The 27,098-nt window shown below is 46.1% G+C and overlaps 2 protein-coding genes across 5 annotated transcripts; one reads left to right on the top strand and one right to left on the bottom strand.

Annotated features, from left to right (window-relative positions):
• DIP-alpha (Dpr-interacting protein alpha) lies at positions 1-27,098 on the bottom strand. Of its 3 annotated transcripts, XM_002134273.3 has the most exons (9): positions 26,627-27,098; positions 17,324-17,433; positions 17,055-17,240; positions 13,601-13,701; positions 10,678-10,769; positions 10,457-10,585; positions 4,683-4,802; positions 2,848-3,018; positions 1-2,650 (listed from the first exon to the last, which is right to left on the bottom strand). In XM_002134273.3, exons 1-9 carry the CDS (start codon positions 26,718-26,720, stop codon positions 1,962-1,964), a joined length of 1,692 nt encoding a protein of 563 aa, XP_002134309.2. In that variant the 5' UTR covers positions 26,721-27,098; the 3' UTR covers positions 1-1,961. The 3 variants fall into 3 exon arrangements, with proteins under 3 accessions (XP_002134309.2, XP_015041916.2, XP_033238285.1); XM_015186430.2 differs by lacking the exons at positions 4,683-4,802; positions 10,457-10,585; positions 10,678-10,769; ... (2 more) ...; positions 17,324-17,433; positions 26,627-27,098 and adding an exon at positions 3,618-3,736; XM_033382394.1 differs by lacking the exons at positions 4,683-4,802; positions 10,457-10,585; positions 10,678-10,769; ... (2 more) ...; positions 17,324-17,433; positions 26,627-27,098 and adding an exon at positions 3,097-3,178.
• LOC6901641 (uncharacterized) lies at positions 3,215-5,612 on the top strand. Of its 2 annotated transcripts, none has more exons than XM_015186431.2 (2): positions 3,215-3,375; positions 4,939-5,612. In XM_015186431.2, the coding sequence occupies exons 1-2, from the start codon at positions 3,372-3,374 to the stop codon at positions 5,445-5,447; spliced, it is 513 nt and encodes a 170-aa protein (XP_015041917.2). In that variant the 5' UTR covers positions 3,215-3,371; the 3' UTR covers positions 5,448-5,612. The 2 variants fall into 2 exon arrangements, with proteins under 2 accessions (XP_015041917.2, XP_002134310.3); XM_002134274.3 differs by lacking the exon at positions 3,215-3,375 and adding an exon at positions 3,829-3,931.

Here is a 27,098-nt window from a genome sequence, read left to right on the forward strand (position 1 = left end):
CCCAAAAAACCCACTCCACCCTCACTCCCTCTGCATGTTGCCGTTGACATGTTTCTTTGGGTTGTTGCTGCTTTCTGCTGCTGCTGCTACTGCTGCTGCGGTTGTCAGCGTCTTATTATCATCATCAGTGGCAGCTTTTGGCGGTTTTGTATATTTCCTGCCTCTCAGGAGGGGGCTGGAGAGGCAGTGCTTTTTTCTTTAGCTGCAAGTTCTTGAAGAGAGCTGGAGCCACTGAGATGGGGCAGGCACTGAGATGGTGGGGTTCTGCTGCTGCTGCTGCTTACAATGAAATTCACTTTGCCAAAAAGTTTTCATTTCATTAAAAAGTGGCCCAAGCATACAAACAGACATGTGTATATATACGTATGTGTATGTATGCATATGCATCTATGTATGTAGGTGTGTATATTTGTGTGTGGTTAACTGACATGCAAGTAATTCATCAAAAGCAAAATGCAACCAACAAAACTGACAGCAGTTGCAGAGTGTATCTGTGTCCGCAACTTGTGCCCTGTGCCTTTGGCTCTGCCACAGCTGCAACACCCACTCGGAACACACAGACACACGCACACACACAGATAAACTCTCTCACCCACACAGCTGCAAAGACAAGTCTACGAACTGGCTAAAGATGTTGCCTGAGCTTCAGAGCAAGAACCACCAAAAAAAACAACAAAAACCAAATAAAAAGAAAAAAAAACCAAAAGTTTGACGAACACCAAGATATAGTTGCTCAGAGGGGACGACAGAGGGCCAAGATGTGGCATGGTGTGTGGTCCTGGCTTAAGGGGCTTAAGGGGTTAACAGTGTGTGCAAATAATTTGCATAAACATGCGAAATTTAATTATTTCAGAGCAACTCGAAAGCGGAAGCAGGAGACAAATGGAGGGAACCACAATTATTAAATCCTTCAAAAGTGGATTACAAAAACATGGAAAATGTTCCCATGTGTGGGTAGGGGTCGAGTTATATTCGAGACTTTCCCCCATACTCTAGGGCATGTCAGAAGGTTTTTATAAAGTTTTCTTTCCAATGGTTGCCATTCCCTCCTAGAGACCCTCTCCAATGAACCTTCCATTTCGGCGTCTTTCCAATGGTAGCCCCCCTTAAGATCCTCTCCAATGAACCATCTGTTTAATACTACCCTACTCCACCATCCCCATTCCCCGTTCCACATTCAACCCACCTTCGTGAAGAAATCCCCTTCTGTACTTGATGGAATGTCAATCAAACTTAACAAATGAACAAAAATCTGCACAAAAAAACAAAAAAGAAAAGAAAAAAAAGGAAAACAAAAAGAATTTGCTTTTAAATCAAAAGTTTTTTGTTTTTTTGTTTCTGTATTTGTTGTGTAATTCCGTTTTGGTTTGTGATATTAATTGACCTTTTTGGAAAGTTATTTGGATGTGCAAAAAATGTGTTTCGGCAATTGGAAATTTCACGGCAAAAAAGATTTAATGAGAAAACCAAGAAATATACAAAAAGAAAACAAAAAAAGAGAAAAAGTAAAATGAAATTCATGTTTTTAGGCCTTTTTTCCTGCGCGATTTGCACACACACAAATGCAAATACAGATACAGATACAGGAGTACCCAGTAGAGTGGAGCACTGGGGGATTACTGGGTGTTGCATGAGTATTACGAGCACTCCCATATACATACATATGTAGCTACTGAGAGACAGTACTTTGATTCCGCGCAAAACGCAATTCTGGTAATAATAACTATCATAGAAAGTACATTCTCTAAATATCGATACATTATTTTTGGCTACCGCTCCGCTCTGCTCCGTTCCGTATGTCCAGTTTTGTGTGTGTGTGTGTGTGTGGGTCCGTGTGTTTTTTGTTATAAACAATTTAACATTTGCTACTACAACATGTGTACGAGTATTTGTCTCTGTCCGCGTGTGGGAGTGGGTCCTGTGTCCTGTGTGCGGGGTGTGCGAGTCCGTTAGACTGGGTATTATAAGAGGCAGAGCGTGAGGAGTAGACCGGACACGGCCGACAAACCCATTAAGAGCGGCTGTCGACAGTGCCACCAATGCGGATGGTGCCATGCCTCCTGATGGGTCAGCCAGCTGATGGGACTGAGGCTCGGTTGGGAGGGTATGCGGAAGGGAAAGCCGATTCCGAAGCCGAAGCCGCGAAGCCCGGCACCGCCGGAGCTCATTCCGTTGTTGTTGTCGATGGGGCCGCGCACCTCTGTATTGCCGCCGTAATAGGGAGGCGGCTTACGTGTGATGCCCGGATCTCCACCTCCACCTGGCGCTCCTCCGACACCACCGACGCCAGCTCCTCCGCCATTCTGCTGCTGCTGGTGGTGATGGTGATGGTGGTGCTGTTGATGTTGATGCTGATGCTGATTGCCACCGCCGCCGCCAGAGTTGCCAGGCTTATGTGTGGGCGGTTTATTGCCGCTGGTGTAGTAAACGTGAGGCGATAACGGCGTCAGGCCCTCCCCATCGCCATCGAAATCCTCGGCGGAACCGTACTGCAGCTCCTCGTCGTCCGGCTGGTATGTGACTTTGACTTGTTGTTTCTGTTTTAAAATGTCATTGGCATCCGCATCCAAGCCGCCGCCTCCGCCACCGCCTCCGCCGCCGTTGCCCTTTCCGTTCAAGGGATTTTTATTACGATTCGGACCGGGGATTTCTGAAGAAGAGGATGAATGAACAAAAAAAAAAAGAAGAAAACAAACCAGAAAATGTAATTGAAACAAAGGTGCGAATACATCCCAGATACGTATGTATAGCTTTTATGGCCCTCCTCGGCCGGGAGGAGAGAAATGGAAATGGAAAGGGGAAGAAAGGAAAGGAAAGGAACGGAACGGAACGGAAAGGAACACCTACCATATAGACGTATGCTGCTATCGACCTCGCCGAGAGAGTTCTTGGCTATGCAGCGATAGGAGCCAACATCGTCCTTCTGGAACTTCCGCACAATCATCGACATCTTCGTCTCGTACATGGACTGGGAGCTCTCCTGTACGTGGTACTTGCCGGAGGTGACAATCATCTCACCTGTGGATATCGTGCCAAACAGAAAATCAGCAAACAATAGGCATATATTTCACGGCAAAAGAGTACGGAAAACTCAACGAATACGGATCTCTTATCACTAGAACAAAATCACAAAACGAATTCTGAAACACTAGGCAGGCTGTGACCCTAAACACTGGCAATTGTTAGTCTCCTTTGTAAGGCCAGAGATATCAGTATTAGTATCGAGCTGTCTCTCAACCTGTAACGAAATACATAACTTTTGTCTAACAAAATATTGTGCGTTCAAAAATTTCCAAAAAATATATTTGTCAGCAAAAATTTTTCAATCCGATTACAACTGTCCACCATATCTATTAAGTTCCAGTAAGATCATGGGTGAGTAAAAGTCAAGTGAAATCGAATATTAAGTGTGGTTCGGACCCTGACTCATAGAGAAACTAGTTTTGAGTTTCCGGACTTTCTCGTATTACTCCGTGGTCTCTCTAGCTGATCTCTGCTATTCGCGATAGTTACTTCCATCCACTCCCAACCTGTATCCAGCTAGATCTTCTTTCTCCCACTAAGTTCAAGCTATGTTGTGGCCTATCCCATGATACTGTCATCTTGCTCTTATGTACCTAGTTCTTTGTGGCCGTGGCTCTTTAGGATTTTCCTATAGATTTCCGTACATCCCAAAGTCCTTTGATAGCGCTTAGCTCGCTTACGATTTCCTCTGATTTGGGATAATCAAAATGACATTAAACTACTCACTGCCTATATTCATTCATATTCTGAAATTTTATTCGAATTCTAAAACACTAGGAGGCACTGCCCTAGCCATTCTAGTACAGCCAGAGATCACTTTGGATTGTGTGTTCGTTTAGTAATGTAATTTTAACAGAAAATTTTCCAGCAAATAGAATTTCAACATATAAAGTCGGTTTGATTATGGGTGAGTAATAGTCAAGTGGAAGTGAATGTGAGTGTGAATCCTCGCGTATCCTTGGACTATGTAGGATCGCTATTGGGTATTGTCGCTTGTCCGCTGCTAGTACCAGGTATTCGCTGTCCCTGTGCTTTTTTTCATGAGTCCTGTGCCGTCCGAAGTCCGTGTCTTCTACTGTCCATTTCTTTTAAGTATTTCGGGAATCTGTCGTGGTGGTTCCTTCGGACATTATCTTCTAATATCCTCTACTTTTTAGATTTCTTGTTGCCCCCTTCCGTTGCTCTTTTTAGGCATAACATCCCAAAAGTATTGTAAATTCTGCAGTCCGCTTTGCTGCGCGGTCCTTTAATATTTTTGAAGCCTAATGACTGGACACTAGGCACTGGACTGGGACTGCCACACGACGCAACTCTAAGCACTGTCAAAAATAGAAAAAGAATAAGCCAATAGACCCCCAAAAACCGAAACCAACCCATCCGCAGTCCAAGGCCCAGTCACAGTCACAGTCGCAGTCGCAGCGCCAGGGCAGGCATCAAACCGACCTACCGCCACCTGGAGCCTGGAACCTGAACGGACGAACGTGCCACAATCTGACAACTGACTAATGACAATGCCAAACGATTCGATTCGATTCGATGTTGAAGTAATGATGCGTTCGTCCTGGGCCCGACATCTGCATAGATGTATGTATCCATGCGAGCATAGGGATATGCAGACAGCTCGGGACAGGGACATGCACACACACACACAGACTTACCCGTGTCCTTAATCCAGTAGTTAATTGATTTGGGCGAGGCCTCAACGTGACACTCGATTTGAACATCAGTGCCAAGTGGTGCGCCGACTAATTGATTTGGTACTTGGATGACTGGATGAACTGCAACGACACAACGACACAACGTCAGGTCGCCCCACACGTGGGGCATTAAAACAGAGTTAGGAAGACGGCTAAATAAAAGCATAAGAGCATGTACATATATTCCCCCACTAAATCCCATCTCCCCATCTCCCAGCTCCCTCTATAATTGAACTCAAACTTGCAACCATTGGCGAAGCGCTCAAAGCAACTGGACTATTGTTTGCCAAAAAAATAGCTGTATTGGGTGATTTCAAGCCCTCGAAAGAAGTCCTGATCAGCGTGGGCGCCACCACCACAGTCGCCGTCATCTTGTTTGGACTGACTAGAATGAAGGGCATCAAGCGGGGTCGCGGCAGACGCGGTCAAGGCCGCGGTGTAGCTGATGATGTCTCCCGACCCGATGAAACTGGAAATGCACAAGTGGACAAGTCAGATGAGCCCGCTGCTCCCGGGATAGAACCGTCAGATGATGATCAACTAGATGATCAAGTAGAATACGATGTACAAGCTTCTGGAGATGGTATCATGCATCAGAACGTCGCCTCTGCTATCATGTTCTACCCCCACGGGGCAAGGCCCAACATCCGGAATATGCACAACATCTTTGATCATTACAATAACCAGGGAGTTCGCCACCTGAACATTACCTCTTTGCCACGTTAGATAAGATTTTTGGGAGGTGGCGAGCCGGTGGGCGGTTGGCCTAGAGGGCAGTGCAGTTGCCACCGCTCACCTCAAGTTTTTATCGAAATCGAATCTGTAATCAACCTGTACGAAACGTTGAATCCAAAATAAATTCTGCACAATGTGAATATTTGGGTACCGCAAGGGAAGGCATCAACTTTTTTTTCGATCTATAAACTCTTTTGAATATCCGTGGATGTGAGATTCTTTACTTTGTAGAAATAAGACAGCATGCTCTTTCCTTCTCGGGCAGTCCACAAATGGCCATCCCGGTATTCAATGTTCTTCTGTTGGAGATGAGACATCTTAAAGCCCAATTTGTGCAACGACTTCTCGGTCTCCGTCTGCCCCCAGAGGAAAGCCAACGAACTTGAGGGCCAATTGAGTGTAGCATAATTTGATGGTGTGTGGCTGGCTCTAATGCCACTCCTGATGCTGCTGTTGCTGCTGCTGTTGCTGCTGTTGCTGCTGTTGCTGCTGCTGTTGGGGCTCATCAGAATGCAGTTCAGGCAGCGTCGGACGGTGAATTGACAACTCTTTTGCCCAATGGCCCAACTTTCGTATTTATTGTCACTTAGCCTCTCACCTCTCCCTCTCTCTCGCAGGTGCAAGAGTCAGAGACAGAGGAGGATAGCAAGATGGAGAGTCATTCGGCCGGCTATAACCAAAATTGGTGGTTTTGTAAAACCTGCCAAAAGCTGCCCAAACGCAAGCCCCCCCCCTACCTCAAACCCCCTCACATTCTGGGCAGCTTACAGATTGCATATTGTCTCCGTCTATCTGTGGGGCGGCTCCCTCCCTCTAGCTCGCCAGCTCTCGAGAGCTCCCTTTCTATCCATGTTGAGACATTTGTGGCCATGTGCATTGATAGTTGATTGCAGCTCCAACAATGAAACTTCCACAGAGTGTACTCCGTGTCCTGTACGTGTGGCCGGTTCTCCGCCTCTCCGCCTGTCCGAGTGTCCGTGTGTGTGTGTGTGTGGAGAGTTTTGCAAGTTGGAACGATTTTAATTGATTTCCATGGCCGAGTGCGTTCTGTCTTATCCATCAACTATCTATCGCTTCTGGTGGTTGGGTTTGGTTAGGGTTTAATAACTTCAATTCTGTCTGGGCATGCGAGGAAATCCCTTAACGTTGTTTCGGGGATCCCCAATGATGCGTGGTGGAGAAATCACTACTGTTTTTCGGAGGCTGTCAAGGGATCTATGGATATTCCTTCCATTTCTGTTTTTGGTAGCCGCATTCCCGATCCGATCACTCCTCAATAATAGCGCCTGCCACACAAAACTGAAATACACTGGTCCTCCGCCATGAGAGAAGTCTTTTCTCCACCGTCCGCTGGTGGATAGGAAATAGTAGCAGCGCTGGCAGCTTGACCAGGCATACGTGCTGGTTGACTGCCTCTACTTTAATCCACACGCACATGCACACGGACACACGCATGGAGCTGCCACATTCTGGGTCTATCCTCAGTGAATTTTGTGGAACTCCCAGAGAAGGGGCTAGGGATAGGGATAGGAATAGAGGATTTGGGTCCCTCAGGTCCCTCGGCACTTTCGCTTGGCGATTTGAAATTTTGCAATGATTATTCTGAGCATGTTCCTACCTGCCTTTGCTTCGGACTGGCCCGGGCCGGGACCCCCATGTCGATGCCGGGGCTTCAGAGTCCGCTCAGTTTTGTGGCAAACAAAGCCACAAATATGCACTAATGACGTCGTCAGCTGCCTGGCACTGCCTGCCTGCCGCCACTCTACAATGCAGCAAAGCACTGCCCGCCTTCTAGCCTGGCAGCCTGGCAGACTGGCAGACTGGCAGCCTTGCAACATCTACATGAAGCACATTTTCGGCAATTGTTGCAGCAGGACTGGTGGCGATGGAGAGAGAGAGACGCTGGGGCTTGAGTTGAAGGTGACAAAAATTCGAAACTCATTCAGGAGGAGGTGCGTGTGCTGGGCCCATGATAGATGGCCTATACAGAGCGTTTCAGCAGTGTAAGTAACACATAATGCTTGCAGCTTGTTTTGTTTCCCCAGTTTCTACTGTCTCAACTATGATGAAACGCACTGTATTTAAATGGTTTATATCCACAGCTATTTTGGGGCATTCCACAGCTATGCAAGACTCTACTCCCATAGAGAGGGGAACACTTTTTCGACCCAAGAAAGTCCAATTGAACGACTTTGTTGGGACCTCTGTTGGCACTGACTTTACTTGTCTGAAATGCAGCGTTCAGTATTTGCAAATCTGTGATTTTTGGAGTAAAGATAACAATAAGAACATCTCCCTTTTCGGGATGGTACAGAGCTACCTACCAATATAGTACAGAAGGAGAAGTTCCAATATCTGAAAGAGATGTGTCAAGAGTCTGATTGAAAGATAATAGCGCTGCACGATGCGAGTAGTCCTTGCTCGTAGAAGGGATCTACACACGAGTGTGTATGTGCAACTACAGAAGGGAGCGAGTGCCGAGTGCCACAAAGGTGAAGGCATCTAGGGAACCTTTCCACCCATCGAAATCCATCGAGGCGTACTGTGCCTGAGTGTTTTAGTTTGATGGTTTGATGGAGATGATCCAAGGAGCTGGGGCTGTCCGTTACACTTTTTTGTGCCACATCAACGCCTTGCATGGCTGAATTTTCTTCTTTGGTGGGGCTTTTTGTTTGCTTGTGGCATCCGCACGTACGTGATTTTTGTCTCATTTTGCAGCGTTTATTTTGTGTGTTCGATTTATGCCGCATGACGCGGTGGGGGGGGTGGGTGGACCTGCAGCGATGAACGTGCCTCGTGACCAATCCCCCGGGAGGAGCTCTGGCAAGGCCAGAGCGACAGGAAGTCTGCGATTCCGGCCTGGTTAAGATGGTTGCCGGCTGCATGTGGCACGCCGTCTCTTCCTGCCGCACTTCCCATAGGTGCCACTAATTAAGCATCTCAGAAAAGTGGAGGCAACAGCTAGGGGAAGCGCCTAATAAGGCGGCAGCGGAAAGAGAATTTGCAGCGGAAGTGGGTCGAGGAAAATATGGCATACGGCATGCGGCATGCGGCGCGTGGCAAGCTGCTTGCTTTATCAGCCAGCGACACTGCAGCAGTAGCCCCAGCCCCTCCCAGAATCTGCTCTTGCAACTGACTCCGCAAAAGTTTCCGAGAAGAAAAACGGGGGCAACGTGACAACGGGGAAACGGGGAGGGAGGGGGCTGTGGCTGTGGCTCTGGCAACTCTTTCGCAAACAAATTGCGAAGGAAGTTGTTGCAAAATGGCAACAGGAAAAGTAAACACGCAGCACGAAACACGCAGGACTCACGGACGGACGAAAGGGCGAAACGACGGAGTGAAGGAGGAACACACTCTAATGGAATGGACAGAAGGTGAAAGAAAGAAGCGATGCGCAACTCGAGTTGATCAAAAAGTTTCGCTAGGTGGAGACCCTCAGCCCTCACCCCTCACCCCCTTAGCGGCACACCTTCTGAGGAGTATCTGCTACTCGAAGATAACTGTTAACCAGTAATTCTAGTATCCTGCGCAAAAGGGTAGCCCTGTTATAAGCAGAAGGATATAGGCAATACCCTCCCAATCCACAAGCCATAAATAAGTAGATATTTAAATGCAAGTTCCTCTGGAATCAAGGCCGACTATTCAAAGAAAAGAATTTAATATTATTGTTTCATGAGCCAGAAAGCTTTGGCTTCTCCATTGGCTAAATCAATTAGAAGTTAGACCCATTTGGGGAGCAATAAGCCCGCCTTCATTCAGGGGTTAAAGTTTTTCCACAGCAGCAGCGATCCCCTAGACCAAGTGCCACTTAAAGACCACATTAACACAATGTCAAAATGTTAAAAGGCGTGATTTTGCCACCTCCGTGGACCGAGTGATATGGGGCATATGGGGAGAGTGGGGGCAGGCTTTTGCTGCAGTGGTAAACGAGCTAAAAAAAAGCAAAAGCAAAAAAAAGAAAAATAAACAAGGGAGTTACAGGATGGTGGGAGGGAGGTGGCAGAGCAAACAAACGCAGTGGATGCCACGGTCTCCTCCGTTGCCGCCCGCCCCCCCCGTCTGCAGCTGCCTCGGTGATTGAGTGAACTGCCAGATGGCAGGAGAGTCACAGGCGAGGCAAGGCAGTGAGGCAGTGAGGCAGCAGCCAGCAGCACGTGCTGCAGACAGTTTGACAAAAAAGCTGTGGCCCACCAAAAAGCACCTGCCACACACACACACACACAATACACAGAAACAACAAAAATACAAAAACGTTGGAGGTGGGAGGATGGTAGGAGCAGGTAATGCCCGGTATCAGTGACAGGATTTAAACGGATTACAACAAGGACAATCGAGTTAGCACGGCACATAGAGCATAGAGCCATAGAAGCATAGAGCCATAGCTGCCCCCGGGTTTGCCTTCTGCCTTGTGCCTTTTTTGCCTTTTCCTCTCTTGGTCCTTCTGTCTTCCTTCGCTGTGGGGCATCTTCGCAGACGGAGTGGACTCATTGTGCACTGGCAGAAAACAGCACCGGGAACTGTGGGGTTGCTCAAAAGAATTCTTTGAAGCTTCATTTAGATAGGGGTCTGGTTCCATAAGAATTTCTTCGAAGGAACTTAAAGGGATGCGAAATTCTTCAAGTGGCTGAAATTAATTATTTTCTGGCATCTGTCGGTATGCATTTTTAGCCCTGGTAGGTCTTTAGTACGCCCGACTAACCTTTCAAACGATTCAAGGATCAACCGAACACCAGTTCGTGTCCCTACAAATTTTTGCCAGTGTACGAGCTAAACGCAAGATAAACGCCCAGGCTCCCGGACCCGACTCGAGTGGAGGAGAGCAGGGGAGAGCTGACTGATGATGCAACCTCAACGTGCTGCTGCGAGCAGCTGAAAAGAGTTGACCAACCGCAAGCTCCTCTAATTAATGGCGCACTGCATCGAGATGGACACGAACGGTGGTCAGGGAGATGGAGACAGAGAGATGGTAAAGACTGGGAGAATGAGCGTTGTGTACTTACAGTGTATGCTAAGCGAGATGCGCTTTGAAACCGATGGGGGCACCCCGTTGGAGGCGATGCACAGATACGAGCCCATCTCGTTCCGTGATATCTTTGACAGCTTCAGCACTTCGCCGCGGAACGAGGGCGCTGAAAGCAGGCAATTGTTGGTTTAGTTGGCACAGGACACACAGGGATACACAGGTATGCGAGTGTGTGCTGAAAAAACTACCGTCACTTACCCAGTGTCTTGGTGCCCACATTGTCCTTGAGGACAATCTCGTTGCCGTCCTCCCGCCGCCAGGTGACAATCGGTTCCGGATAGCCACGGGCTCTGCAAACAGCAAAATGAACAGCACAAATTAGTATGGATAGGGGGAAACCCAAAAACAATTGTCTTCTCGAGGCCCATAAACCATTTCGGCCACGCCCACTCAATGGTAATGGCTGCAAATGGGAAATGGGAAATGGGAAATGGTAAATGGTAAATGCTAAATGGGAAATGGAAAATATTCAAGTTCAGTGGCTTATTAAATTTAATATGACGACGCCACGGCAGACAGTGGGAGCCACGGCCAGAGACCATTGTGTTATCGTTAGAGTGAGAGAGACCAAACAAGAGAGTAAGGCTAGCTTTGAGAATCGCACCTTTGGATACCCTCTCTTCTCTGATCCATTATTCCCCTGGCAGATGTACGATAGGCAGCCGTTGATGGATGATGTTTTGAATAAGAATTCTCAAGTCAAGTCTCAAGTCTCAAATCGAACAGTTTGGAGTCTGTGCAAGGGATCAGTCGAATTGTTTTAAAACTGATTACATTGATCCGTCTTCTAATGATGATCAAGAACACAAATACAAATGATTTCTATTCTGCGTTGTAAACACATGCTAAAAATCATTATACCCTCTGCAAGGGGCATCAAAACTTTTATTCCTTTTCGCGCTCAAAGACCAACGACAGTGGAAAGCAAGCAGTGCAGCAGGAAAGCAGAGCAGCCACCGCTTGAAGCCAGCAGGCGCCGACTGCGACTACGTCTTTCCTGTCCTGCTCAAGTATGTGGTGCAACGGATAGATAGATGGTGAAAGAGAGAGAGAGAGAAGAGAGCAGCAAGAGTGCGAGTGGTTTTGTCGAGTTTTTGCGGGGAGCGAGAGAGAAATGCGTGTTAAGACAGAAGTTGTTCAACAGCGAACCAGACACGGGTGTGGTAAATTTTTATGATGCCGCAAACAGATGCAAAATAGCTAAAAAGAAAACACACACAGACATACAGACATACAAACACAGTGTTTGGGGAAGCCTTCCTCCCACATGGCCAACACAATGGCGGCGACTGGCTGGCTACCAGTTAGCAGTCACTAGCAGTTGCTTAGACATGTTTAGTCATGCCGGGACAGGACCAAGACCAGGACCAGGACCCACGCAGGCTGATTGAATGTGTGTGTGTGCGTGGGATGTTGGATGGGGAAGAAGGGGGGGAAACAGCAACAGCTTTGCTTGAAATCTCTCTGAGTAAAAACTAAGTGCAATTTACATAGTCGAAAGAAAGAACTTGCAGAGGAAGAGGGCGCTTGAACTTTACTGTGCTGGGCTGTGCTTCTGAACGAAGAGGCAAAAACCATTTTAAGTTGATTTACAGCTATTCAAAGCAGTGAGAGTACGATATGAATTCACCTACTCCCCTCCCTGACCACCAATGCATTACAGGCGAATTTATTTATTTCATTATTAATTTGTTTTTTGACAAGCTCCAAGGTCGGGGGGTGTCTTGCTGGAAAAGTGCTATCAGTGGGGGGAGATAGAGAGAGAGGGAGAGGTGTTACTAAAGCGCTGTGTTTGAGTAAGTATCGAACCCTAATTACTAAGCCACAATGGGAGAGAAAAAGTACAGAAGCCAGTAAAAAGTACCCGAAAAGCTGGGAAACTTCTTCATTCTATAGAAATTATTGCGGACCTTGCATCTTGACATTTGCCTATAATTTTGTAGTAGGACACATAAGCCCTTGCTGTGCCCTTTACTCCATCGTTTATTCGAAAATAAAATCACGCAAAGTTATCTGTTCTTCGATGTATCGGGATACATCCGTACTTCAGCTCTTCAATTCACAGGTACTGGATACAGTAATTGGCTTTGCTCTCTCCCTCTGTGATCAGAAGGCGCTTTCCTCTCGAAGTCTATGCCGCAGCATCACCACGACCTTTGCCACTTTTCGCTCTTCTCCTACTCGCTGTGGCCGTTACTCTACCGTTTTTAAAGCACCTTAACCCTTGTTCTGATTGTCTGGCTACGTTTACGCCGTGCTTTTAATGTGCGTAAAGCTGAAGTTGAATTCATTTCAAGGGATTTGCACTAAGTGGTATTAAAAATGAACGGGAAACAAAACAGAAAATAAAACCAAATATATAACGTCTGCAGACAAGGTCTCTAATAGCTTTCCACACACACACACACAGAGAGAGAAAGAGAGAGAGTGGCACAGTCGCAACGCGCTTATCGCCATCGTTTCATCATTTTGCGGTTAAATCGTTATAAAAAAGAGAGCAACACTTCGTGGTTGCGGTCAAGTTCATAAATCAGCAGACAGCCAAGCCTTGGCTTTGACTCCTTGGCCCCCACACCGACAGCGACATCACACCCACACCCACACCCGCACGCAGACCAAGCCCCACCACCGCCGCATGCCCCTTACATGGCAGTTAGAAAATAACCAACACAAATTAGAGACTGTTAGCCAGCTTCCTAATACCCTTGAAAATGGTGAAAACTCCAGACCCAGACGAGGGGTTAACGTAAGTCCTTATCTCTTTGATGCTCACTAAAGCAGCTAATCTACCCGCTATCCGTGTTAACCCTAGGGTAGTGGTAGAAGCCATTGGTAGGGAGTGGAGTGTATTAGTGCGGAATCAAGAGAAATGAAGTGTCACTTAATTTGCTGACATTATTACACGGCGCTGATTGAGACGGGAGAATGGATGCGACTCTGGGAGTGCAGAAGGAGAAGGCGACTTAGATGGAAAGTTGAGGCTAAAAAAACTCAACATGCGAGTATCGAAGTGCAACCCTCTGAGGCAGCATCTTGATGAATTGCATGTGTGCGGGGGTGGTGGGTCGGATGGGTCGATGGCTTGATGGCTGGCTAAAACCATACGGTACATACTACTCACCGACATGTCAGGCGCACCGAACTGCCCTCCGGCACAATCACATCCGATGAAGTGTCCTCGCTGATAAAGTCCGGCGGTATGACCACATCCAGGAAGCCTATCTGCAAATGAACCAAATGAAACAGAAACACAAACATTAACAGAATCCGGAAGTGACTGGGAACGGGAGGAGGATGGAGGAATGGAGGGATGGATGGAATACTTTATTTCTCTTACTTAAATTATCACAAATTGCTAGGGGACAAACGCACTGCACTACCACTCACGGCAGAGAGAGGGGCGGCGAGAATTTGCTGATTATGCAAGTTGGTCATAAAGCAGAAGTAATGGTAAAGTGTTTTATACGGCGACTGGGAAAATGGTCCCTGGCAAAATAAAGTGGGGCCGAATAAAGGCCGGTGGCAAAGGTACGGGTATGTAAAGGTAAAGGGAATGGAATGGCGTTAAATAGTTTAAGACAGCAGAGAATGAGAACGTTTATGCCACAGGGCTAGTGGCACACACACACACACACACAGTTCATGTACATGTGTGTACACACAGTGCACTTTGACCCGTCGAATCTCCGTCGTGTTTCCACTGTACTTGCGCTGTGTTGTTCTTGCTGTTCTTATGAAAAGCGTAAAAGTGCAAATAAAAATTAAGGAAGCATGAAATACATTTTATTGGCACCATAAACTTCACTTGGCTGGACACATGAGTGTACGTGTGAGCGGGCACACACATAGCGATGTACGGGTGGCGGTGGGGGTGGGGGTGTGGGTAAGGGTGTACGTGGACGTGTACCCCGAACACCGTTGGAGCGTACACAGAAAACAGTAGACGAAGCTTCCCATTCATACACATACATATATGTTACGTACCTATGTGTGTGTGTGTGCATTTATTGCTCTCTGATATGTGTGTTTGTGGGCTGTGTGGGGATGGGGGTCGCCATTCGCATAGTTTTCGCTTTCGGTTTGCTGCGCTTTCTTCGCTTCCTTCTTGCGCCTGTCTTCTTCCACGCAAAAGAAGGAGGAGCAGGAGGAAAAGGCGAAAGCAGGACAACAGTTGAATGCATTCGCATTTTACTTTACCGTTTAATGCCGCATGAAAGGAATTGCGAAACAAAACCAAACAAGAGAAATGCTACAAAAACAAAAGATTCCTGACATAAGCAGGGATCCCGATCTCCCCCGTTATGGCCATAAAAATAGCGCAAGCGAATCACAAATACAATAGTACCCTGTCCTTCTCGAATACCAGTTCGTGCTCGTGATCGAATCCCTCATCGTTTGCCATTTCTTTTGGTCTAAATTTGTAAAAAATGTCGCAGAAAAATCACAATCAATTGCCCAAAAACCGGGGAGCGGTTTTGGGTGATCTCTGGGCAGATTCCCCACGCTTCCTCGGCAAACTCCACCACTGGAAGCATTCCGGCACTAACCAGGGCCGCATCGTCCGATGATGGTCCGGAAACCGCAGCAGATTCGCAGAGCTCCTAGTCGGGCCGTTGCATCTAGCTGTCTCCTGTAGGACTTAGTCCTCGTCGCCTCTGCCCAGATTGGTGCTACATCATTCAAGTTTCTTACGTGTTTTGTGACTGTCAAAGAAACATGCGAAATATAGGAGCACAAACAACAGGCGAATGAAGCCAACAAGATAACGAACATGTGCGTGTGAGCATGTAGCATCCAACAACGACATTTGTAACGGAGACAAGCGCCCTGATACAGAGAATGGTGCATTAGCAATTATATCCGCATCGTTACTTTCTCTCTCCTTCGAGTAAGAGCCAAATATTTAATATTACACTCATCCGAAAGTGGTGATTGGTTAAAGAATGGTGCCATGCGCATCAGGAAAAGTGCAACAACCAGAAATTGAAGTCCGAAGTCCAAACTGCAGACCGCGATAAAAAACGAGCAAAAAAAAAACAATCAAATGATTGAATAAAACTCAAATTACATAAATAGGTGAGTTTTTCATTATTAAAATGTTTCAAATATGAACACCACTCGATGAAATAAAACTTCCCTTAAAACCAAAATAACAGAAATGGAAGGAAGTTCGAGGTTATCATTAGGCGGATTCCATAGGCAGTGGCTCTCCGAGCTTCTCGATGAGTGCACGGAGCGACTTGCACCCAGCGATGTCGATTGTCTTCATCGCTTCTTTTAGGACAGCTGCTTCGGCTTCCTCATTGAGCGAGTACTTCATGGCCTTGAGCTCGGCTTCTAGGCAGAGCTTAAGTTCCTCAAGTCCAAATGAACAGAAGTTGATCGAAACGGTGGTGTCTGAGATTTGCTTGAGGTACTCTTGGTGCTCCTCGAGGTACTGCGTCTCTAGGTTAAATATATAAACAACCAACACAATCTGATCAGCCATCAGCTCGTCAACAGCACCCTCCCGATGAGAAATCATCTCATTATAGATAGGGACTATGTCCCTATTATCGATTTTTAGGTCGTCAATGAGATGGAAGTTCATGCCACAGTTCGATATTTCGTTCATGAACTGGCGGAGTTTGCGAAACTTATTAACATCATCTTTTCCAGAAGTCTCGTTGTTCCAGGAATAGGAACGTGTATTCTCCGACCATGGGAAGCTCCGCATCAGAGCCGCGGCTGTCATGGTCTTGCCAACGCCGGGTGGGCCAAGCAATGCGACGGAGCGGAACTTGCGATCGCGGCCTAGTTCTTGTTCCAACTGCATGAGTGCCTTATCTTGCCCGACGACCTGCTGGCCAATCTGCTTCATGGTCTTCTTCAAGTAGAGAGGTTGATTGCAGAAATAGCAGCGAGCGGCCTTTTCTTCTGCCGTGGCCACTGCAGCTGCAGCGGCCGTATCGGAGTCGCGCCAAGACATGTCGCCATCGACGCGTCCTGCCAGCAAACGAGGGCTCTTGCTTGTGTCCTCCACGGAAGTTCCGTTTGCAACGGCATACTTCCAGGCGACGACGAGGTACAGCAGCCAGCCCACTACCAGGGAGGACGTCACAACAATCACGAACATCCACGACATAAAGGATTTCCCTTCGTGGCATTCACTGCCAAGCTCGCGGTCGCGGTCGCGCTGGCGCTCGCGCTCGTATCTGCCTTCGCCGCGCGAATGTCGACGATGGTGGCGGTCACGCGTCAGGCTCACGCCGCGTGAGGGGTGACGTAGCGGCATTTTTGTATCAAATCCGAAATAGAATTTAATTTTTGAACACCGAGTGGTGGGTTTTAGGAAAAATTGTATTTTATTTCGGAAAAATTATTTTAAAGGCTAGATGTTTACTGTTGACCGGGTTGTTGTTGAATGATTTTCGAAGGGGCTGTGCGACGCCTGATCGAATTTCAAAACCATCCACAGCCTCCTGTGACCGCCCATGTTATTTCAAGTGCGACCCAAAACCTATGCCTCAAATGTCAATAATAAATGTACACACATATGTATATGGTATGGAATGATGATCTTTGACCTGACCCACCTGACTCTTCATGGGATCCGTGTTCAGTTGACACATGTAGCCGCCGCGATCCTCCTCCGCCACCGCCTTGATGTGCAGATTCCAGGTGTTCTGGTCCAGATGGCTGACCGTGACACGGGGATTGTGTGTGATGACGTTCTCGTGTATGGCCTGGATGGCCTTGGTGTCGGCTTTCAGCCAGCCCACCTGTGGAAGGGATGAGCGAGTAGGGGTCGTGTTTGTTATGTTTTCGAGTGCAAGGCGGCACGGCAAGGACGTTGACTTCTTACCCGATAGCCGCCCAGGTGGCGGACGTGACACGTGAAGGTGGCGTCGCGACCCACGGCAACGGACACATTGGAAATGCTCTCCACAAACTCGGGCGCAAAGGCACCAATTGCTGTAAAGAAATGGGGGGCACAGAGTGAGAGAGACAGTGAGATTAGAGTGCATGAGTGTGCTCTGTGTGTGTGTGTGTGTGGGTGTGTGTCTGTGGCAGTTAATGATATCGCGCTGGCAATGCACGCTACTGGTGCATGGGCCTCCGCCTCCCCCTTGTTGCGCCTGCCAAAAAGACCGTGATTTATCGCTTTTAAATGTGCCCAAAAGCTCGCTCTGGTCCTCTTTGGCCCTCTTTCGCCCTCATTCTCCCTGTGTCCCTGTCTCTTGCTATTGCCAACAACTTAACTGTGCCAGACAACAGCCAGCGTCGCAGTTAGCGTTGCAGCCAGCGTCGACAGCAGACAGTTTAAAGAGCTGCGGCGGCTAATTGAAGATCGACATCCGGCACCCCGGAGGGACGCGAAGCGGCACCGCATACCACGGCACAGGCAATCCAACACCAAGTCCGGGTCTGGGTCCTGGGTCCTGGGTGCTGGGTGCTGGGTCTGGGTGCTGGGTCCTGGGCATACGCAAATATAAATAATTTATTGAATCATTGAAAATCAAACATTTCACTTGCAAGTGCTGCAAAAAAGTTTCCCCAGGCCGTAACACAAAAAAAAACAACAACAACAAATGCGCCAACAAATAAAAAGTTAAAACGAAAGTAAGGCCGAAACTTTGGATACCCTTGCAGATCAAACGTTTGTCATTCGGTTTTCATCTACTAGTCTAAAACACGAATACCCGTAAAAACATTTCGAGTACGAAGCTCACAAAGAAAAATATCTAACAAATGATTGTTCTTCCAAAAGCTATTTAGTATATGGTCAAATTTGATAGAGCCATGAAATTGTAGATAAAAGTGGAGTTTGTGAAGTATGGTTAGTCTTCCGAGAGGACTATTGTTAGTACAGACAGATCGGGAATATATATTTGGATGTACTTTCTTTAGGGTTCTTCCTGGCATTGCCTTTGTATATCTGATCGAAATCATAGTACCCTTTTTCGAGGGTATAGAAAAAATAATGGCACAGAACGAGGGCTAAGCGGGGCGAGTGGTGGCGTGGTGGAGGCAGGCCAGACAGCAGGAGCCACGCACGACTGCTGTCCTGGCCGCAGACTCTCCACTGCACCCCATCCACCGCACCCACTCAGCCCCACTCTCTCCTGCCACGCTGCCTGCCGTCGTCTACATCATCGTAATGCATGCAAAAAACTTTTGGCAAACTTGAAATTTAAATATTTATAGACAGTACCGTTGCCTCACTGATGCGGCAGATAGACAAGAGTGCGAGCGAGAAGGAAAGCTGGGCAGCTAAGGGATGTGGGAGGGGTACGGAGTGTATTGTGTGTAGAAATATGTTTGGGCGAAAATATGTGGAAGAATGAAGAATGCTGAATTGACTCAATTGGCCAAGGGCATGATTTATCGCACTTTCGAGTGGCGAGTGGAGAGTGGAGTGCGCAGTGGTGGTGGGAGGGGGTTGGAGAAGTGGAGGTTTGGGGAAACCGGGAAACCAGTTGAAATCACACTCAAAATTACATTTGATAATCTGGATAATCCACTTGGCATACCAGCAGTTCAAGTCCGAAGATAAAGATACAAAAAATAAAAGTATTTAAGCAAATTTATTTGTGGGTCGAGTGGCAGGATGCACGGACGGACACATGTGGGTTTGCATATGCAGATTAATTTGTAGCTGCCAAGAGAAGTTTTGCAGCAGTACCATCAGCAGATGAGTGTGAAGGGCCAGAGCAGTGATAATGTTATATAAGAATAATAGAGACTTCTGCAGAGGAGAACTGGAGAGAAGATTGAGCAGAAGAGTGCTGAGAAGTGGAGCAGAAGCTTTAGCCTGGTAGTACAGAGGCTTTGCTCTTCAAAGGAAGGAAAAATGTGACAGAAGAGTAACAGAGAAGAAACAGGGACAGAAGAAGAGCGTTGAAAGGGCTGAAGAAACTTCAAGTGGCATCCCAAGCTGTGGTGGATCACTGGTGAAGCAGAGGAAGCAGTGCCTAAGCAGCAGACAATGAGGTTCAGATTGTACGATTAGAAGAAACAAGCAGTGCGGGAAGGGAACTGAAAGAGCAGTTGCCCAAGCAGTTGCACAGATACGAGTATGTATGAAATCTACAACAACAGCAGTGCAAAGTTCAAGCAGCTGTACATTTGTGGCCAGCAGCAGGAAGAGGCAGAGAGGGAAGCCAAAGTGTTTGGTGCGACCTCTGCCACAAGGAGCATCTGCAACTGCAGTGAGCCGTGGGTGGGTGGGGGTCTAAAATGTAGTTGCTGCTTGGCTGACTGCGGCTTGTTTGTCAATCTGTTGAAACTGCATGCCAAAGATGTTTTCCAGCATTGTGCCAATCCCAATGAAGTTGTCTCCTGGCCAGAGACCTTCTTCCCGCTCTTGCCCGCTCAGTACTTGTTTGTGAACTCTGGCCTGTCCTGTCCTATCCTGTTCTGCCCTGCCCTGCTCTTCTGTGCCATGCTCTGGTTCTTCTTCGGCAGGCATTTTGAAGCTAAGCCAAAGTCAATTAACCCCCCGGCTTGGGTCCACTCCAATCCACCATGGTCCCATTCCTGTCCTGCCCCGTCCGCCCTTCCTACAATCCCATATCATAAATTTCCGCTTCTGCTGCTTCTTCCCGAGCCTCCTCCACTGCTTCTGGTACTGCTTTCGCCTCATCTTCCACTGGTTCTGGTACTGCTTTGGCCTCATCTCATCCTCCACTGCTTGGTCTTTTCGTGTTTCCTCATCTTCATTTCAATTTTCGTTTCTTTTGCACACTGCTACCGTTACACACACACACACACACACACACACACGGGGGAACCACCATTTTGAGAGTCTTGTCAATTTTGGCTCGTATCCCGAGGCGGCGCTGCGCTCTCTGTTGCCCCACTCCCTCTTCTCGGGAAAAAGTTTAAATCACACAACGACAATGAGGATTTACCAAAGCAAATTTATGGCTAAGGACATTGGCAAAAGTTAAGCATACGAATGTATTAGTGGGTGTGCGGCGATGTGCGGTGCGAGGTTGATTGGGTGGCTATAAGGAGAGCCGCCCGGAATATATATGGGCGGCGGCCCAAGGTGCCCAACAAACACACACACGATACTAAGATGCGAATCTGCATGGAAATGGCACACAGGACACACAGGACACGGCACATAAGACACTGGCGGTACATTTACCTTGGCCGTTGCCGTTGCCGTTTTTTATGGCCTCACACTTGGACAGCCACACAAATCCACTGCCAAAGCGCCCAATGATAGGTGATAATGGCAAATATCGAGAGGCACCAAGAGGACAGATGAAAAGCCAGCCCAGGACAACACAAACTTAAATAAACACAAAACTGAAAATGAAACCCAACCAAGTACCCCAGCTCTGGCAGGTCTCCACCGATTTCCCCCCGGCTTAAAGTCAGCTTCTGTTCGCTCGTATTTTTTTTTTTTGGTAAAACAAATAAATGACTTGAGATGGGTGAGAAAGTGGCAGGACAGAGGGTATGCCACAGACGATGCCTGCAAATGGCTGTTGGACTTTTGTTCTTCTGGCTGGGTCTGGCATTGAAATTAGCATTTTTACAAATCGTCGTCTACAGCCGTTGAACTACTGCCAATTGAATTCACAATCCACCGCCGAGCCACCCACCACCCACCACTGCCCTGTTGTCTTGCCCCACAAAAAAACGAAAAGAAAATATTCAATTTACATTTCTTCAACTTTCTCCCTTTGCTTCTCTTTTTTTTTTGGTTTTTACAAATGTCGCGCAATTAATTGTGTCTTGATTTTTGCTGCTCTCATTCTGAAAAGGGTATCCCCCTGGAAGTCCTTAATTGCCAAAGTTTCTGTGCTCTGGAAGGGTTTTCGGCATTGAGGCTGATCAATATTTGTTGCGGCCAGGTGGAGTAGGCTTCTGTTGCGAATCTATGGAATGGTTCGATTGCTTATGAACTATTTCTTAGTCCAAGCAGCTAACTTCGGCTAATATCTATACTAAACATTGGGTCTCTTTAAGGCCTTTTGTTAAAGTTTCAAGCCATTTTGCTGGCCATGAAGTCAGGAGTCTGTGTCGCTCATTGCGCAAATATATATTTCACTTCACTTTATCGCTTTGATACTTGATAGTTAAGTGTTATTTCTCATTCCCCGGACTAATGATGTTTTAGGGCGTGCATAATAACATAAGAGCGTTTACACTTGCATTAACATGAAAATATGTAAGAATTAATTGTATTTATGTTTCGATTAAAGCTCGCAGCCTTGCAATATGAAATTATGGTAAAGCGTTTCCTGGCAAAAGGCAAAAGGCGTATGCCAGCCTTTTGCACAAGTCCTTTTGGGGCACAAGTACTCCAGAATTCTCAAAAGTTTATGCAAGTTTATATTTAATTATAATCAAATAATCCGTGCAGTTTATCCAGTTTGTGAATTGTTTGGCTTTGCTTTCCTGTGAGTTGGAGACTTTTGGAAAGAATTTCTTCCCTTTTTTTTTCCTCTAAAGAGAAATAGATTTGAAATATTTTTGCATACAGCTACCACACATTTATCTTTTGGTTAAATACATATCTTCTGGTTGTGTAAAAAAATCAATTTTAATCCCAATCTCCTTCAGTCCATCAGGAGCCATTAGCCCATATGCCAGGTCAAATATCGCAAATTATCTGGTGTTTTTCTTTTTGCCATTCCCTGGCGCACCTTAATTCCTTTTATTCGGTCTCAATACTTCGAATTTCATTCCTTGGGCGTCATATTTAATTAATTACAAATTACGCGAATTTTTTGGCGGACAAACTTTTTGGGGGAATCCAAAAGGGGCAGCTGCAGCAGCACCAGCACCCGGGCGGTGGAAGGCAGATAGTTAAAGTTTGGGGCTCAGGACCCAGGACCCAGGACTAACTCCGTATGCGGCTGTTGCCGGCGTTGACCGCGTCCACTAAAAGCTGAAGAACCGCCGCCAACGACGTAAAAAATGGGGGAAAAAAAGATATGCCACACAAAGAGGATATGTACAAAAAGGTGCAATAAAAAAAGAGATTAAAAAAGATACGAAAAATGCAGTAAAAGAAAATACAAAAAAGTCAAAAAGTCAACGTCGCGTATTCCGACTGCGGGATACCGCCGACCCAGATTTATTTATATTAAGTCTTAAGTAGAAGCCCATCTAATGGGTACGTGGAGTGGAGTTTCAGTTTCCTGAGACTTGTGGAAAACAGACCCATCCCAGACTTAAATTCGGAGGATATACACAAGTCGATCGTAGGAGATCTGCTACACCCTTTCTATGTAGAGGCGTTCCACTCGATAGATGGACTTGTGGCTTCTGTACAACAATATACCCTTGCGCACCACTAGTACCCTGTATCGGAATAAATGAAAAATTCTGACTACTGCTGAAGTTGTTGTTGGCGCTCACTAGTTGCAGGTCCTGGCGGTTGTTGGTATCAATTAAGTCACTCGGGGGACGGCCGGGAGAGCAGCAACAGCAGCAGCCAAATGGCCATTAAAAGTAGCAAAGCGTCTCTCCCTCTCCCCGCTCTGTGGCTCTCTCTATCGCACTGTGTTATGCAAGCCATATTGCGGTTTAGCTAACATACTCGTGACACGGCGGCGGGGAGCGGGGCGGGGAGGGGAGGGGAGACAGAGATGCTGGCAGGGTATTGGCATTGGCATTGGCATGTCCCCCCCTTTCGCGCTTGCATTTGCCAAATGCCAAATGCTCGGCAATTAATTTGCATATCATTGATATGCACACACTGGCACACACGGTTAAGCACTCGCATGCACACACTGTCATACACACACACACACACACACACACTGGAGTTTGCAGTCGTGACTGGGTTCGTTTATATTTGTTTAGGATTATTATCGGTTATTAATGTTGCTGTAATTGAAAATTATTTTCACTTTTATGTTTATCATTATCATCTACCATTATATCGGCAGGATCCCTATCCACCATTGCCCCCCCTCCCCGCCATTCATTATTATTATTATTATTATCGCTGGGGAATTATTGTTTGCCGTGATTTAAGTGCTTTAAATATGTACATCTGTGGGTATTTAATATTTATGCGCTGGAATGCCCCGGACTGGACCCCGAGCGGGGCTCCCCCCCGTTCATGCATAATTATCAACTTAATGGCAAATAGTTTTTGCTTTGCTCGCAGCTTTAGGGATACTCGTCCGCTGGCATTAATGTGAGAAGCACAAGATGCAAATTGCTCTCCTTTAAACGGCCCCTAAATTGTTTAGATTGGGCTCATTGGTATCTCGGGAATCTTGGAGAAATATATTTATTAAGCAGTCAATTTTGTGGTGGCAATAAGCTTTAAAATTTAGGAAAGCCATTTCCTACTGTCCTATAAATATGCTTATATATATTACACATATCGGAGCGAGCGAGCCGAGCGAGTGAGCCAGGGGTTGACGCACGAGCGAAGCGATTGTGCAGGGGGCTTGCCACTTTTCAGAATTTGATTTGGAATGGGGGCAAAGAGACAAGATCGAGAATCGTTCCATAAACTGGTCTTCATAGCAATCATATATTCAGTAATAAAGGTCCTTAATCTAAAGATATATCTGTCCGGTTTTAATTTCTATAGCTGGAATAATCAATGCAAACATTAATGTTCTTCTTGTGGCTTCTTTTTCTAGATATGATCCTTCTCTCTAACGAATTTCCATAGCCCTAATGCAACATATTGAACACCAAACACACGAATATTAATGATACAATTGCATAATCAGTAGCCGAAAATTACTATGAAGTCCTGAAACAATAGGGATAACTATTTTTTGGAATAAATCAAAGCAAAACAAAACAAAATGCAATGGGATGAGCTGGGATGGGATGACAATTCGCTTTATATAAATATTTAATGCCAGGAAGGAAAGTATTTTGCGATTGTCGCGCCGACGTGAACAATTTGGCACTCCATTTTTTACAATTATCAGACATCAGACAGGAGCCGGTAGCGCCAGTAAACAGGAGCCAGGAGCCAGGACAACAGGCAGACAATGAGCCAGGCAGGCAGGTGGTCGGTCCGGCGGTCCTGTGGTTGAGCAGGGGATTGGCCGGGCGGGGGGCAGGTGAAAACATAATTTTTACGCAATTAAAATGAGAAGAGATATATGTGTGCACGGATGGATGAGCAGACAGTGCGTTGCGAAACTGTAGGCTGATCTATCCGCCGTGAGTAGAACTTTGACTACTTTCTATTGGAAGACAACTTTGGGGGTGTACTATAGCTCCTATAGCGGATATTTAGATTCTCCTGATTCATAATTCATAAAAAGTTGTTGACAGTCAGGTTGGTCATGATCTTGATTCCAATTTAGAGTTGAGAACCAAATGTTTAGACTATTCCGTTGACTGTGAGTTGTACAGTCTGGAACGTGCTGAAATATTTAAACTCTGAAGCGCTGACCAAATTCGATTTAATACCTTTCACACGCACTGTCCCTGCCTGGGGCTATGAAGCATAAGCCGAACAGATTTTATAGCAACAATGAATCCGCGGTATCGCTGGAATCCGCTCTGGCGAATGAGTAAGTGAGTGAGTGAAAGGGTGAGTGGGTGAATGAGTCAATGAGCCAGCGGGTGGGGCGGAGAGTCAATTAAATTGCCATTCAATGTGCAGTGTTCCCTCTTCTCTGTTCAGGGCTCGATATTGGTTGTTGTCTTTTGCTTTGCTTGTTTTCGCACAAACACATATACGTTTACACACACACATGTGTGTGTGTATTTTATTTATTTATTTGTTTGTTTGTTATTTATACGTTTTAATGCCAAATGGCAATTGGCAATGGCAACAATGCAGTAGGACAATGGCCGGACTTGTAGCCATGACAGTGCATTAAGCAGTCTCCAACAGCAAACGGGACATCAGATGCCGTTATTAATCGCCCGCTACCCCACTCCACCCCACGCCCAGTCCCCGTCCCATTCCCACTCCCAGTCCCTGTTTTCCCCTGTACCACCTAAGGGTTTAATAAACTCACTTTACGTGGAAACAATTATCAAGTCGGTTTACGTTCAATTGCCTGCATATGAAGTGTCCTGCCTCTTTTGCCTGTCTGCCGGGCACTGCATAACACTGATTACGGTTTGGCATTATGCCATGTCCGGCTGTCTTTCGAGCACTGCACAGCACTGATTACAGGATGACAGTCTGCCAAGAGCAGACCTTCTCAAGATCGCTTCGAATACAGCCACAAGAAGGAAGGGAAAGAGTCTTCTGAATTATACGAGTTTTTGTGGAGTTCTTAGATACATCCACATGCTAAAACTTCAAAAGTTCTTCGATTAAGTTTCCTTTAAGCTATACAAGGTTTTTTTCGACAGTTCATTGAAATTTGCAATTGGATGGGATATCTCTTAAATCTTAAATCTTAGATCTCTTAAATAAAAATGCTGGTCGTTGCTTAAGAAAGTCTCTCTAAAATATCTTGGAAAATGCGAAATAGCGCAAATATTATAGAATATTATAGAAATATTATTCCCTATCCATTTTGATCAACATTTTAGAGAGAAAAAAAGAGGCTTTTCTTAGCACTAAGAAGATTCCAGCACAATATACGAGTTTGTATGGGATTTATCTATTTTTTCACTTTGTAATTGGTCGAATGGTTAAAGTTTGACGACTTCCCAGAAAGGGAGTAATATTGTAATCTGCATAAAAATTTCATTGGATATAGCATATGGATTTTTCAGGGAAATTTTAGCTAAGGAGGCCCATATTGTCCCTTTTATAAATGATTTATCACAGTATTCATCGTTGGTAGCATATAAATAATTGCCCATTTCTGGTATTATAAAAATACAATCTACCAAAAATCTCCTAGCTCAAAGATTGCATAGATTCGGACTTTGTGATCACAGAACTTCATTCAGTTTCATCTACACATATTTTATATTAGGGATATTTTTTGAATTATCACTTCCTCTTTTAGGTAAAGCTTAGAAATCGAATAAAACAAGCAACTATTTCGAAACATATAATTTCTCCATTTAACAGAAATTTTGGATAAACTTTCCAGCCATAAAAATTCATATATTAAATCCATTCCAATGCGAAAACTATTCATATTGAATGCACATATTTTCCATTTGGGATTCCCCAACGCCATAGCCATGGAAATGCTGCATTTCCCTGCATTTCCTCGCTCTGTGAGGGACTTCCTTGATCTTTTACCTTCCGTTAGCGTAACGATAAGCAGCAGCAGGATCAGCATTTTCCCATTGCGATCGAGGGGGCCGCGAGGATACAGTTTCGATATGATTCGCATTTGGGTTTGTTTTCAAAAATTCCTCTCCGACATTTGCGATCGGGCCGCGATATCTTTGATTCACTTCACAGTTGCTTGGGAAGGTATAAGGTATATCCGCAAAAAAAATCCAAAAAATATATATCACACACGCACAGGGGTGCCCGGGTGCAGTACTTTTTTTAATTATTTAAATTAAAATTTGCTTGTTTAATTGAACGTTTTATCAGCAGCAGCGGACAGTGCGACGTGCAACTGTTAACTGTAATGTGGCAGCAGCGCTGTGGCAGCTCTAGCGGCAGATGGGTTCGGTTCGGTTCGGTTCGTGTTAGAGCTCGACTCGCGCGTCCAACCAGCCGACAATGACGCTGTTGATCAACTGAAAGCAGAGGCTGGCGC

Source organism: Drosophila pseudoobscura, chromosome X (assembly GCF_009870125.1).
Source record: "Drosophila pseudoobscura strain MV-25-SWS-2005 chromosome X, UCI_Dpse_MV25, whole genome shotgun sequence".
Classification (NCBI taxonomy): Eukaryota; Metazoa; Arthropoda; class Insecta; order Diptera; family Drosophilidae; genus Drosophila; species Drosophila pseudoobscura.

What these genes read in the sequence shown, in the direction of transcription:
- DIP-alpha (XM_002134273.3), bottom strand. Translation starts at nt 26,720, where the DNA reads ATGCGAATCATATCGAAACTGTATCCTCGCGGCCCCCTCGATCGCAAT. An exon ending in CGGATCCCATGAAGAGTCAG is followed by an intron (nt 13,702 to 17,054) that starts GTGGGTCAGGTC and finishes GTTCATTTGCAG; the next exon opens with ATAGGCTTCCTGGATGTGGT. An exon ending in CATCTCGCTTAGCATACACT is followed by an intron (nt 4,803 to 10,456) that starts GTAAGTACACAA and finishes GTGTCGTTGCAG; the next exon opens with TTCATCCAGTCATCCAAGTA.